Genomic DNA, 14,963 nt, shown 5'->3' on the forward strand with positions numbered 1-14,963 from the left:
GATAAACTAAAAGATAAAAATAAACCGGATATCAATAAATTCTTAAACCTCCTGAAAACCCTAAGCCCACACATTTGAATCAGCAAAGAAACTCCATGGACGTTGAATCAATAACAGAAGAGACGGAGCTGCACGACAAACAATCCGAATTGGATGTCGCTCCGGCCTTAATTGCCGTCCACCCGACCCATCACTCTCTCGTAGTTGCCATCGGGTCGGAGCTCCGAGTTTTCGATCTCCAGTAAGCCCCTCCAGCTTTTCAATCTACATTATATTATATGTTCTGCTCCGTGTTTATAGATTTTATGTTAAAATTAATTATGATTGATTACTGAGTTCTCTTTCAGAGGAAGCTGTTGTGTAATATTAGGGGATGGTTCTAGTGGCCACAAGGATTCAATTAGAGCTGTATCGTATGGAGCAAATGGGAAGCTTTTTGTTTCGGCTGGTGACGATAAACTCGTCAAGATTTGGAATACAGACACATGGCAGTGCATTTACAATGTGTAAGTTTTCCGATGCGGAATGTTGAAGTGGAATTAGCAATATCGCAGTTATGTGGAATCTTGTTATAGTTTGTCTTTATGATAATTTACTTTTGGTTCAGCTTAATAATATAGTTGAAGCATTAAAGCAACGTAACAAGTCGGTTGAGAGAATATCATGGTGAAATTCAAATTTTACTATTACTTTTTGATTTGTAGTTATTATTTTTTATTATTTATCTAGCTTAACTTTGAATATTTTTCGAAATTTAGTCTTGTAAAAATTACGAACATATTGTGAAATAATGCAGATGTCTTGGATTATTACACTTGTTTATTTTTTTTATTATTAGATTTTATTTTCAGCCCACATTTTTAGGCTTTAGTTTATTAGTTCATTAGGATTGTGTTTTCGATACTTATATGACATTGAATGTATTGTTTTGTTATGCTTGGATTATGAATACACTTCTCTCGTGGCATTGGTTGTGACCAGTTATTGATGGATATATTGCGGTATCAACTGAGTAACAATTCAGTCACCTAATTTTGTTTAATCTTAGCTTTTCAATATATCGTCCAACGTCAGCTTGTCATAATTACTACGAGTGTTGCTCATCGCCATTTTAGTGTTCATAGTCAGCCCCATCCCGCTGTACACGACCATACCACCATAGTTTTGCCCACCAAAGAAGCCACAAAAAATTGCTTTAACTCACTAATCAGAGCTAATCACCTAAAACCTGTCATTACATAGGCAAACCGATGATGCAAATCTATGATAACACTACTAACATCATTCTTCAAGACTACCTGATTTCTGTTGTGTGTCATATAAGATTTGAGATTTCGCCTCATAAGCAGATCACACTTTCGCTCTGAGTATTGTGGTACTGTTGTCAGCTTGTCTCCAAGCTGGCAAAAGTCTGCATCATCGATCCAGTATGCTCATCCTCCAACCTAGCAAACACCGTCAACAATCACCACGTCGAGTTGACACAAGACGCTAATAGGCACATCTATTGAGGTTGGAGCTAGAAGGAACAAGTATTGTAGCAGGTTTTAATGAGATGGAGGTGATGTTGAAGAAGAAAGCGAAGATGGAAAAATATCATATGGTCCACGAAAAGAAGGAAAATGTATATAGTAATCTGAACCTGTAGAGTCATTTTCACTTCACATTCATGAGTTGCATGCTGAGATGTGACAAAATTAAGTTGAACAATAAAAAATTTAAAATTATAAGGCTGCATGGACGTCCATTCAGATTTCAGTGATGAGCAGAGCCGGTGTTTAACCTGTGCAGTCAGCCCAACTGCACAGGGCCCAAAAAAATTGGGGGCCCCAATTAGTCCAACCCTAGTTATATGTATTAGTATGTGTTAAAAAAAATAGGCCTGTAGAAAACAAAACACCCGCGGAAATACAGAGACACGCACGCCAGAACTCAGCCATAATACTCTCTGACTTCGTCTCCCTCGTGAATCGGGAATATGTGTATAGCTTAATCATTCTCCTGCTTCTATGTCAGCTTCAATTCACAAGCAACGGTAAAAAATTCTCATATATATATAAATTGTGACCCATATAATTTTCACTTTTTACATCTCACTCTTCTTCTCAATAAAAGGTCCCCAAATTTTAATTTAGCACAGGGCCTCTACTTTGATTGAGCCGGGCCTGGTGATGAGGGTGATCAAGTGAAGTTGCAACACTGCACTGAGAGGTCACCTTGTGTCTAGTAGTAAGTGCATGCTAAGAAGATGGGTCCATTTTAGATTCGAAAGAGTTGATATCTCCTCGTGGTATGAATATTAGAGATGTGTTTAACGTGGAATCATACTCCTTTTTCATAGATTTCCTCACATGGTATTTTTTTAACCCGCATCACCTTTATCTCATTGACATTTTGTTGTGCTTGTTCTTCTAGCTCTAGCTCTACTGAGTCTGTGCGCCCACCATTTCTTGTGCAGTGTATACCCTTTTGTTACTTCATATCTCATTCACATGCTACTGTGCCTTTTTTTCTAGCTCCCTTGGGCCTGTATACCCACCACTGGTTGTTGTACCCTTTATATATCTTCATAGCAGATGTGCATGTTGACAAGAGGTATTTGCAGACTCAGCATGGTAATTGTAGATAGTATTTGGATCATTCGCGACTTGGCTTGCTGGGTTAGAGGATGAGCTCTTGAATTTTTTGGTGTTATTCAAAGTTTTGTTCGATATAGCTGAACTTTTCCTAGCAATTATGTAGCTCCCTGCTCGCACAGTGGCATGCTTTCAAGTAGCGCTCTTAGGATCTAAGCCTGATGGAGATAAATCGGTCATATTCATCAGAACTTAGGGTTAAGCCATCAGAACATGCTCGCGCGCGCGTGTGTGTGTGTGAGACCGATTTATTTATTATCAAATTTCATGTTTTGGCTTTGTTTTTAGTCCATCAGGGTTATGTTTCTGGTATTTTTATGGCATTGTACATATGGTTTTATTACTCTTGGATTATGCACTTTTTCTGGGAATAATATAGTTTGCTATTGATTATTTCTTGGAAATTATATTGGGGTTTTTGTGCCCGATTTTGGTTTGACGCAGAATATTGCTCATTATAACGAATGACCACCATAACCTGAAACAGCATAATGATTCTATGTGATGAAACTTTTCACACTTTATTCCTGTAGTCGATTGTGCAAGTCCTTGTTGGACAATGGCATAGGGCAAATATTTATTATGAATTATTTGTAGGAGTAGCACTTCACATAATGTGTTTTGATATCAAACGGCCTATACTTTTGGTTCTACTAGGCTTGCGTTCATGTTTTGACATACTTTCATGTTTTTGATTGTGGCTGAACTGTAACAGATCATCTGAAAAAAGAGTTACTGCAGTTGCAATAAGCAATGACGGCCATTATGTTAGTTTCGCTGACAAATTTGGAGTTGTCTGGGTTGTGGAACTGGAAGGCCTTCACCAGAGTTCAGCTGTGGTTGAGAAGAAACCAGCACCTATGCTTTCCCACTATTGTAGCATCATTACTGGCCTGGTATGCTATGCATATCGATATATAACCTCTTTATCCACTTTATATGTGTGTGTCCTAAAAAAAATTCAGGTTTAAATAAGTACTACTATATGTTATTACTTGTTCCTTTTACCTCTTTCAATTAAATCGAATGACAGACTCTCATTTACTTTTATCACATACTCCTTTGCCAGTAGTCTGTATGTGATTGTCTAGACCGTCATGCCACTAGAAGTTTAATTTGATGATGAATTGTCAATGTCATATTATGATTGTCAATGTCATATTATGAAAATCACAGTTTCTAATGTGGCAACCCCGGTTTGCATAATTTTCTCTTTTTTTCAGCATTTTTTTATTTGCATTATAAATTAGATTTTTTCTCAGTCCATTTATGTCATATCATATTGGTAACACCATAATGGATTAACATCTTCCAGGAATTTTCGCCAGATGGAAAATATATAGTTAGTGCTGATAGGGATTTTAAAATCCGTGTAAGTATTGTTATTAACCTTTTGAAAGTTCATTTTATCTTGTTAAAATATACAGTTCACATTATTTTGAACCTGCTTACACTTTTGTTTATTCTTATCAACAGGTTACCGCCTTTCCTACAAAACCACTAGAAGGAGCTCATGAGATACAAAGTTTTTGCCTTGGACATACAAAGTGTGTTTCTTATGATATGTTGTATATTTTTTTACATGATTTAGCATGAAATGTTACATTAGAATATCCAAATTAATACTTCTTTTTGGCCCCAACATGATAGTTACAAGGTATTTTGACCTTTAATAAAATAATTCTCTGGTTCTGATGCCATGAATCTATGAAGGTTCTGCCGTTCAAATTACAATAGAACCCCTCCCCCTGTCCCCCAAATCACAAAAAAGAAAAATTAAAGTGAAAATATAAATTAGGGTTAACCCAGTACATGGTGTAAATTGTTCAATACCCAAATCTTGGTCCTGCATTTCTTCAGCTTGACAAATAGCATTCAGTATATTTTGGTGGAGTCATTGACACAAATACTAACATTTTGATTGAATTTTCATAATAAAAATTGTGACAAGCTTCGTCAGCCATAAGTAGCTTGTGCCACTCCGTCGACTCATTATACTACTATTTTCAGGTTTGTATCGTGCTTTACCTTCGTTTGCAATCAGGAATATCCACAGGGGTTTCTTGTATCTGGAAGTGGTGATTCAACAGTGAGTAATTCATAAAATATACAGATTGTGGTGGTTAAAGCACAAAAATCACCAATAATCTAATTGTTGCTTTGCAGGTTTGCTTGTGGGAATATGAATCTGGAACCCTACTTAATACATGTGAAGTTGGAGCAGAGGTACATCTACTGGTTGAATACTTTATTTTTCTTGTTATCCTAATATATCTTGTAGAATAAATGACATGTTTGGATACACAAAAAAGTTGGAACTGAATTTCATTTGAAATCCAGGACATTCAAATACTAGGCTAAAGATGAGAATTTAAAATGACACCTCAAATCATGTCATTTGAAATCCAAAATTTGAAATGAAATACAAGTTCCCAAACGCAATCTTAAGTTATTGTCTGTGTTAGGTGTTGTGTGTCATTGGTACAATCATTAGATATTATACACAATCAAAGGGTCTGTAGTGTGTAAGGATGAACTCTTTACTGTAATTGTGTATTGTAAGTTGTAGGGTTTTAGCACTCATACAATGACTTTGGGGCAATTTTTGCAGTTTGAAACTCTGAAGTTGTAAAGGTGTGTGCAATTTGGTTTGTGGTGTTTTTTCTCCCATCACACGAGTCGTGTCTTATCATGGAACCCCTGAAAGGTTCTAGCTCTGTGATGCCATTAACCATTCATAAGCATCTGAAATAGAGAACCTTTTAAGAAGCCATTGTAATCCAGATAATAACTATTGCTTGAAAATGTAGCTTAATTCCCAGAAATTGAGTGGGTTATGCCTTCCAATCTTAACTACTAGATAATTAAAATGTACATGTATAAGCTTGAAATTTTCTGAAATTATATTAAATCGATCTGCTTAGAACTAAAGTCAAATTGTAGACTTCACGCAAAATTTTCCAAGACATGGGTTGTATCTTATAAACTCTTTGGTGGCGATTTGGAACTATGTGTAAGTAGTATGTTTATAAGAGCATCTCCAACGGTGTTGGCTAAAAGTGGTTGGCTAAATTGGACCTGTAAGACATTATGTAAAATTTGTTGAAGCTGTAAGCTATTTTGCTTCGATGGTACTGGCTATATTTCAGAAATAGTATTATTCATTCAAGTTGTTATAAATAGAATGTATATTATCATATGGTAACAAATGATATGAAATCTTGCTACATATATTGCTACAGGCTTGTAGTGGTTGGCCAAATATAGCCAACATCAATTGGTTGGCTATATTTTTAGACAAGGGTTGGAGTTGAGCAAATTTCACACATTATCTATAAATTTTATTTTTGGTATGATTTAATGAATTTTAGTTAAGGGTTTTGATGGGTTGAAGATGCTCTAATAACATAAATATATCTTATCTCTTCCCTAAAAATTACCTAAATTTTGATTGGGAGTCTCTTCTATTTCTGAAGGCAGGGCTTCTTCAGTCTAATGGGAGTGAAGAAGATATTCTTCCCGTAATTACTGATTTATGTGCTTCCCGTGATGGTTCACTTGTTGCAGTGGCTGTACAGAGGTATATATCTCTTGACAACACTTAAGTATTCTTGTGTTTCTTTAAATTATATAATAGTCTACAATAATGAAATTCTAAATTAAAGTTTCTTGTGTGAATTGCAGCTTACCTGGAGTACTACTTTTGAGTTGTAATCTCTCTGTTAAATCACTTTCTATTGTCAGGGTTAGTACATTTTCTTTTAATAATTTCTGCTAGATTTTTTTCTTAAGAAGTGAAAACAAATTAATTGGAATTCTATTCTTATTTAAAAGTGTCTTGTAGTTTGTGTCCTGAATACATTTTATGCAATCTTGTTAAATATCTAGCACTTCCTTTATCCTACCATTTTTTCCCCTGTTTAAATCTGCAGTCTTTTTTTGCAGAAAATAACTATAACTGAAGAAGCCTTTATTCCTACTTGCTTGAGTACTTCTTCCACATCAGAATTGTTATGGCTAGTTATGGGTGTCTCTAACTTAAAAGGTTCTGTTTCACCGTCTCTTGCCCGAGTGAGAGCGATCTCCTGTTTCGGACAGAACAGTGAGCCTATTATATTGGCAGACAGTGAAATACCAGGTGGAGAACAACTACTTAAGACGTTGCAGGGTAATTTATCTATTGAGAAAGAAGTATTTTCAAGGACTGCTGAAGCTGTGAAAATAGCAATGAACAATTTACTAATTAAAAAAGAGTACAACGTGGAGAACAGAGAGTACAGGAAACGAGGCAGGAACGACAAGAAAAAATATAAATGAACAGAGTTTTGCTAGTCACTAGTGTCTGATCCTTCACCTCTATACGGATAATATTTAGTTTCGACATTGTCATTGCCTGTAATCTTTGTTGTAATTGTGGTGATAGATGTTCTTTATGTAACTTAAGGGCTAGGAATGAGTCATGAGTGACTTGGCTACATCTGTTTTTGTACTTCTGGAAAATTTGTTAACAGATATCTAATTGACTGTAAGATTGAACATTTGAACTCTTTGTATGGTTTTTGCTGTGAGAAACATCTAAGAATAACAAGGATCTACATGTAGTTATATCACCATCATGGTCCCATTAGTGTAGTTGTAACAGCGACGGTCCAATTGGATTTCTTTTCTTCCACAATGAAACATCACTATTCTATGCTACTTTAACACAAATAGTCAAAAAGATGATTGTACTGTAAGGCGTAATATATGTCCATCTATTCTAGTTGTAACCTTAATTATACAAAAACAACTGTGACGAACAAAATTAGTAGTTTTAAATAAAAATGTGATCAGACTTGATCGGTAAAGACACGAAAATTAGTTGGATTGGTCGGAGATTAATCGAATTATTAATTGAATAATCAGATATTTAATCAATTTAGTGAGTTGTGAAATAAGGATTAACACTTAAACTATCAATTAATCAGGACAAATGCCAAACGTAAACTGGTTTTGTAGAAACTGATTACCAGTAGAATTCCATTTCAGATGCGAAGTCCATAAAGCAATAATAATACAAAAAATGAGTTTCATTCCACAGTTGTTCAATGTCTAATCAAGGAATAATGTACAAAGAAACGAGTAAAAGTGAATTAGTTTCTGCAATTGGAAGATGACACGTGGCAGAATGGCATCTGAGTACAAGTAGTGGAAGCATGTCACTCCATAATAATTTTTTATTTGATTTAATTGAAAGAGATGGTGCCCTACTCTATATATGCTCTCAAAGAAAATAGACAAAAGGCTAAGGATTAACTCTAAGAAAAATGGGTCCGATAGAACATTATACTTGACTATTTGTGTTTTATTGTGATGAATTTGAGATATTTGCCAGCATTGTACTACTATTTTGAAAAAAAAATGAAAAAGGTTTTGGAGGAATAAGGAATATTATGATGCTGTGTCTCCACCTTATGTCTGTGTCTAGTGCTTGCATAATTTGCTTTCAAGTACGTGGAAGACCGCTTTTTCTTGGCATAAAAATAGACCACTCCTTCATTTTCGAACAATTTTATTGTTTTTAAGATTTTTTGTGATTTTGCAAATAAGATTATTAATAATTGGATCACTTATGAATTTAATTGTGTTTTTTAAAAGCAAAAATCGCATAACTTTCTCATTTTGCATTGTATATTGTTCCAGTTTAGAAATTTTGTAAACAGTTATGTAAAATCACATTTTTCGGATCTAATGATTTATTTGTTTAATGGGAAAATAGATTTTTTCGCCACTTGACTTATTTTGTATTTAGAAACTTACCACTGAAGTGTAATATTTTTTCTTTTTGTCACTAATGTTAGGTTCAAATTTTTTTTAGCCGCTAACGTTAGGTTTGGATTTGATTAATAACATTATATTATTTTTTTAGCATTATTAAAATATAATGATAGTTTGTAATATTATGATGACATGATATATGTTTACACCTTTATATATAGTACTCTATATGTCCCTTGGTAGTTTACTTTGGAGTACGAGAGTTTGACACGTGTTTTAAGACTCCTAAAAATATTAGTTTTATAAATTATTTCAAGATTCCACAAAAACATAGTATCACTTAACTCAATTTTGCTTGAGAATTGATTGTAGATGATAAATTGTTTGAAGCCATTGATTTCAGATTAATGATTAATGAATTTTTAGATATATTATAATTTTTTCTGATTTTATCACTTATTTATATTATTCTTACTCCCTCCGTCCATCTCATTTATTTATAGTTCTTTCCCACTACTTGACACGTATTTTAAGATTCCCCTTTCTGATAAAACACAGTTCCATAATATATTTTTGAGATTTTTTTTTATGTATAAAAATTCAAGCGTTAAATTTTTATTCAGAAAAAAAAAATTTAAATAATTTATGAAAATAAATCTTTTAGGATCTTTAAAATGTGCGTCAAACTCTCGTAGGTAAACTACTTAGGGCATATATGACGTACTATAAAGATATCACACATGAGATAACCATAATATTGCAAACTATCACTATATTTTAATAATGTTAAAATAAATAATATAATATTAATAATCAAATCCGAACCTAACGTTAGTTACCAAAAAAAAATTCGAACCTAATATTAGTGACAAAAAGGAAAAAAGTTATAGCTCAGTGATAAGTTTCTAAATACTTGGAAGGCGAAAAGATCTATTTTCCCTTTGTTTAATTTATTAAACCAACCTATTTCATCATATTATGTATAATAAAATATAGATTATAGGTTTTACTGCGAATTAAGATTAAATTAATGAACATCAAAGTTGCTTTTTTTATATATAGATTTTACCAAGAATTAAGAATAAATTTATACAATAATATTGTTTTTTAAAAGTAAAAGTTATACCGAGACCACAATAAAAGAGGAGTATTGAAGTTCACATTCTTTCAAATTGAAATTTAATGATTTCGATTCTAATTTTTTTATTCTACTAACATTTTAAACATCTGACAACTTGAAAATTATTTATATGTCGTAATCAACATGCATAACAATTATTTATATAATCACAGGACATTATATTCTGCAATATAATTAATAAGTAGAACAATGATCTTTAGTATTATTAAAATTGAGAGATACATATGATTAATTGATATTATGTTTAATTTTACATATATATGATAGATTATATATAAATTTTAATGATTGAAAATATTATTTATAATTAAATTAAAAAAATTATGAATCGTACTCGAAAACTCCAGCTTAAACTATATTTCACCGAAATGATTCCAATTCTGATACTAGTGTTGTTGTATATGGTTAGTAAGAATGAAATGAAAATATGTAAAAAGAAAAAAGAAAACGCTAAAGGATAGGAGGAAATATTTGATAAAATTTGAGTGGATAGAAAATTTATATTATGAGATTTCGATAGAAAATAAATATGATAAAGTGGAACTTTCTTTCCCAAAATTAAAATTTAGAGCTTTTGTTGGAAATGATAAAAACTAAATAAGAATAAAAAGTTATTATCAAACATCCAACTCAATTATAATTTAAATTTCATTTCATTTCCTAGGTCTTTACCCCGAAACACACATACTTTTTCTTTCTTTCTTTTTTTGAGAAAAATAATAATTTAATAATGAAAAGCCATACGGCATTTACAAGAACAATTGAGTCGAACAAATATAAAACAGATCATATCGCTGATTAATCTAGTCTTTATAAAGACACAATCAAGCGATTTGTTGAAGTTGATATATATACATCTAGCTTTCATCAAAATCATTGTGAGCTATCGATCGTCCGGCAGATCTAACGTCCTGAACATTTAATCACACCCAAAAAAAACACTAAACTCTCACAAAGAGAGAATAAATAAACGTAAATAAATTGTAAACAAAACTCATCCAAAAAAAGTTTTATCAAACAAAAATACTCTACAATCTTAATCTTGATAATATAAACCTTACCTGAGGAGGAATATTATAACTGCATATTACATTACTGCATTTGCTGATTAGCCCTGCAACTTTCCGAGTGCCGACACCACGCCCAATACGTATTTGTAGAATAATTAATAATTAATAAACGATAAAAAGAAGCATACTATTTTTTTTTTGTCGGGAAAAAAATATACTTAATTTATAAACAAAAAATAGTACATGTGGCAGGTCGTCATTACATGTAATTAATTACGTAGTAGTACTCCCTCCGTCTCTTAATATTTTTCTTGTTTGCCTTCGACACGTTTGCCAACATATGTTTTTAATCATTAATATCTTTAATTTCGTATTAATATTAAATATAAAAATTTCACTGTATTATAATACTTATAAATACGAATCTAATAAGATCACTTATGACTATATTTGGTCCTATAAATTATGCGTAAATTAATAATTTGTCTCGTGTTAAAAGAATATAGAAACAGAGGGAGTACATCAACATCCAGTAAAGAGATAAGATGGGCCCAAGAGTGAAAGATCAATTAGCCTCTTTTATTTACTGACACAGAGTTATGTGGACCTTACAGACCACAACGTTAATTGGATTGCTGTACCAGAGTTCAGCAGTGTAGGCCCAATTACACAGTTTCTTACACTGTTTGAAAAATAGACAAGTTTGTCAGTGTGGGCAAGTTAAGGTGTTTATTTTAAGTACATTCGTAATCTTGATTTGTACTTGCACCTTACGGTAATCCTTATCTCAATTGAAGTAATCAATTCAAGATGGCTAATGCTAAATTTTCTTCTTCTTTTTTTTTTTTAAGGAAATTTTTTCTTCTCTGATCTTATATAAATTATATTAAAATACAATATTCGCACACTTTTAGCAAAACTTATCATTTAATTTACGAAAATGCAGTCTATCATGATGACGGATATAGTTAAGGAAAAAGGCAAGAAAATATAAATTATTGGAGGTAACATATATGAACATATATTATTAGTATAAAATTTAACCAGGCAAAATATAAAGTATACTCCTTCTGTCTCAATTTATAAGTCTTTTTTTCTTTTCCAAAAATCAAATTGACTAATTTTTGACCAGCTATTAAAATATACTTGTTGTTTTGAAAAATTAAAAGTTGCATATTAAAATAAACTTGATTTACTTTTTGATGATATTTTTTTAAAATATTTTATCAATTATATAATATCTATACATTTCAGTCAAATTATAATCAATTTGACTATTTAAAAGTCAAAAGTGACTTATGTATTGAGACGGAGAGAGTAATGCTTAATAATTTTATTACGAATAATTCACACAGATTAAGAGTTTATCTGAGAATGCTATTGAAAAATTATGTGCTCTTAGAAAAAAGTGTTGTTGTACAAATTAAATAATTTGCTAAATTTTGATCCTTGCATATTTTGAGGTATATTATAAAAATTAATACTTTTGTTTCTATAACCAGTTTTTAAACTAATAATTACTGTTCGAATAAATTGATTTAATCAATCGGACAATTTCTCAAAGAAAAACCACCAAAGCAATAAAGTCCAATAAAAAAAACTCGTCAAGGTCTCGAAAAATATCTTCATTTCAATTTTCAAGTAACAATTAGTGTGTGCGTGTACGAATGTGTATATATTCCCATCCGAATAGAGATATAGAGTTGGACCAATGGAAGATGAGTAAAAGTGACGACAAATTATAGTTGATGAATTAGTTTGACAAAAATTGATAACGACTCGAACCAATAATAGAGTTGCAAGAGATGGAGTATACACTTGATTTTACTTCATGCATTACTTCCTTGGCCTATATAATAATACACTCTGCTAAGGATCGAACCCTTCATCTTACACCAATCTCTTTCTCATTCTCCTCCTTCACACGCCTCTGTTTTTCATCATACTATGCAAATTCATGATAAACACTTCTTGTTTGTATTAGACACCCAAAAGATCATAATACAAGAAAACTATATTTAGTTTTTTTTTTCGGTTTTTTTTTTCTTGAATTTTTATTCACTGGTCTATATGGAGGCAACAGAGATTGAACCAGAACACATTTTTCTTATTTCTTTGGAAAACTAGCTAGTCTGTGAACATATTTATAGTACAGGTGAGGCTTTGAGAATCTGACATTGGTTTAAGGTTGTTTTGCTAGGTTTTATATTGTTTTGAGTCTTTTAACACAGTTTTTGTTTGTTGCAGTGAAGTTGTGTAAGATTTGTTGAGATCTTCTTGAAACCATAAAATGCTGAGAAATAGATCCAGAGCAGTGACTAAACAATCTCTAATGGCTGACCATAACTCTGTCCCAGCTTCTAAGTCCAAACAGACCGCTTCAAATTCTTCTTTTTTCGGCTCTCCCAGGTTTTTTAACAGATTTTTTCCGAAAGGTGTTACTAATTTTGAGCCTGTGAAGAAACCAGCTTCAGTGCTGGGATCCCCTAGAATTTCTAATTTTGGTTCATCATTTGGTTGTTATGATAACATGGTCAAGTCCCCGAGAGCAGGCTGCGAAAACAAGGAGATTAGTACTGAGAACATGAAAATTGGCCTTGCTCTGATAAATGATGAGAAGAGTCTTGATCAGAATAGCTGCACAAGGGCTCGGTTGGGGTCCAAGCTGAGGATCCAAATCCCCAGTCCTCCAGGATCTAACACGCAGAGTTTGCGATTTTCTGATGATTTATTGACCCCATCAAGTGGACTCAATTCTGAGGCTCAAGCACAAGAATCTCCAATTGCTATTTCTACTAGAAGTCTTTCTTGGAGTGAGATGGAGCTCTCTGAGGACTATACATGTGTGATCTCACACGGGCCTAATCCGAAAACAACCCGAATTTTCGATAACTGCATTGTGGAGAGCTGCTGTGGTGTGGTTGCATTATCTGACTTGAAAAAAGAGTATAACTTGAGTTCACCATCTCAGAGTTTTCTGAGCTCCTGTCACACTTGCAACAAGAATCTTGGAGATGGCAGTGACATTTACATGTACAGGTTAGTCCAAATTCATAAATCCAATCAATACAAGTGTTCTAAAAATTCCTATTAAGTTAAAAAAAATATTTTACTGATTTATCTATTACATTATGATTTGACTAAAATCTCCAATTTATTGAAAACAAATGTTGTAAATCCTCAATAAATCATAAATCGGTTCCGATTCCCAATTTCTACGACCATGATCAATACAATCAATACCATTATGTAAAAAAGGATTTAAATTCATAATTTAGTTTAAAAAGTTCTAATATTAATTTTCAAATGTGTGTTGTGCAGGGGAGAAAAGGCATTTTGCAGTAATGAATGTAGGTGTGAAGAAATATTTTTGGATGAGATGGAGAACTCAGAAATGGAAAATGGCTTTTAGGATTTCTTTTGATCTTATCTTTTGCTTTTTTCCAGATAAATAATCTTGAAAAATAAAAATAAAATAGCCAATCACATGAGGATGAGTTTGTCTATCTATATTACATGTAAGAAATAACTATGAATGTATTTGGATGATTTTTTGTTCTTTTTCTTGGAGTTGTTGAATTTCCTTTTCACCCTCTCACTTTGCATATTATAAAGAGAGGCAGGGAGGAGAAGATAATAATGTAAAAAAAGAAGAAAAAGACAATAACTATTTTTTGATTAAGTTGAAATGCTTTTTATAATTGCTTTAAGCTTTACACGTACTTTTTGGTATTTCATGACCTGATAATGTATGATTGAGAACTCTCGTTGTAGTTGTTCATCTCACGGAGCTTCAGAATTGTTTATAAAATGGAATAGTGTGATAAAGTTGATTAAGAGCGAGTCTAGTGCAGTGCTGATTGCACTGCTAAAATTTGTAGGAAATATGAAAATTCATAATTCCAATAGTGTTGCATGCTTAATATATAAATACATCAAATCATCTATATATAATTGATTGTGGATTTGAAATTCTTACTATATCAGCGAATATTTCTAAATGAAATGTAAATTGGTGTTTAGAAAAATGAAAAAATTGACAGAAAATAGTTTAATTCAAAAATCATTTTATTCCAAAATTACAATGGAAAAATTATGTTGCAAACTTGTTCTCGCTAAATTTTAAATTCTTCGAAGTTTTGAAGTTTATAATTTATGCGATGACTTAAAATATTTAATAATGTGTATATATGTAGAGATTTTAGTTCAGGATTAATAAATTCAGTTAACATCAAAAATGTGTTGATATTTGGATTAGTTATGTGTTGTATGAAATGAAAATCACTGAGGATAAATTATTTCCTTTGTATCATCTGAATGTTCATTTTCACACCCCTTATTTTCGACTCCCATTTTAATCTAACATTCAAACGTCTCAACGTTATTAAATTATAATTTATAAATATAATTATAATTATT

General features: G+C 32.0%; 2 protein-coding genes across 2 annotated transcripts; both read left to right on the plus strand.

Moving 5' to 3' along the window:
• On the plus strand, window positions 1–7,185 carry LOC108204825 (uncharacterized). Its single transcript, XM_017374459.2, has 10 exons — window positions 1–241; window positions 348–506; window positions 3,352–3,532; window positions 3,952–4,008; window positions 4,113–4,183; window positions 4,647–4,725; window positions 4,803–4,862; window positions 6,113–6,216; window positions 6,321–6,381; window positions 6,582–7,185. Exons 1-10 carry the CDS (start codon window positions 96–98, stop codon window positions 6,951–6,953), a joined length of 1,290 nt encoding a protein of 429 aa, XP_017229948.1. The 5' UTR covers window positions 1–95; the 3' UTR covers window positions 6,954–7,185.
• A 5,151-nt stretch (window positions 7,186–12,336) lies between these two features.
• LOC108204484 (FCS-Like Zinc finger 8) lies at window positions 12,337–14,105 on the plus strand. The gene is made up of 3 exons (XM_017373952.2): window positions 12,337–12,699; window positions 12,792–13,583; window positions 13,866–14,105. The coding sequence occupies exons 2-3, from the start codon at window positions 12,835–12,837 to the stop codon at window positions 13,954–13,956; spliced, it is 840 nt and encodes a 279-aa protein (XP_017229441.1). The 5' UTR covers window positions 12,337–12,699; window positions 12,792–12,834; the 3' UTR covers window positions 13,957–14,105.
• The last annotated feature ends 858 nt before the right edge of the window (window positions 14,106–14,963 follow it).

The sequence above is a fragment of the Daucus carota genome, chromosome 1 (genome assembly GCF_001625215.2).
Source record: "Daucus carota subsp. sativus chromosome 1, DH1 v3.0, whole genome shotgun sequence".
Lineage (NCBI taxonomy): Eukaryota > Viridiplantae > Streptophyta > Magnoliopsida > Apiales > Apiaceae > Daucus > Daucus carota.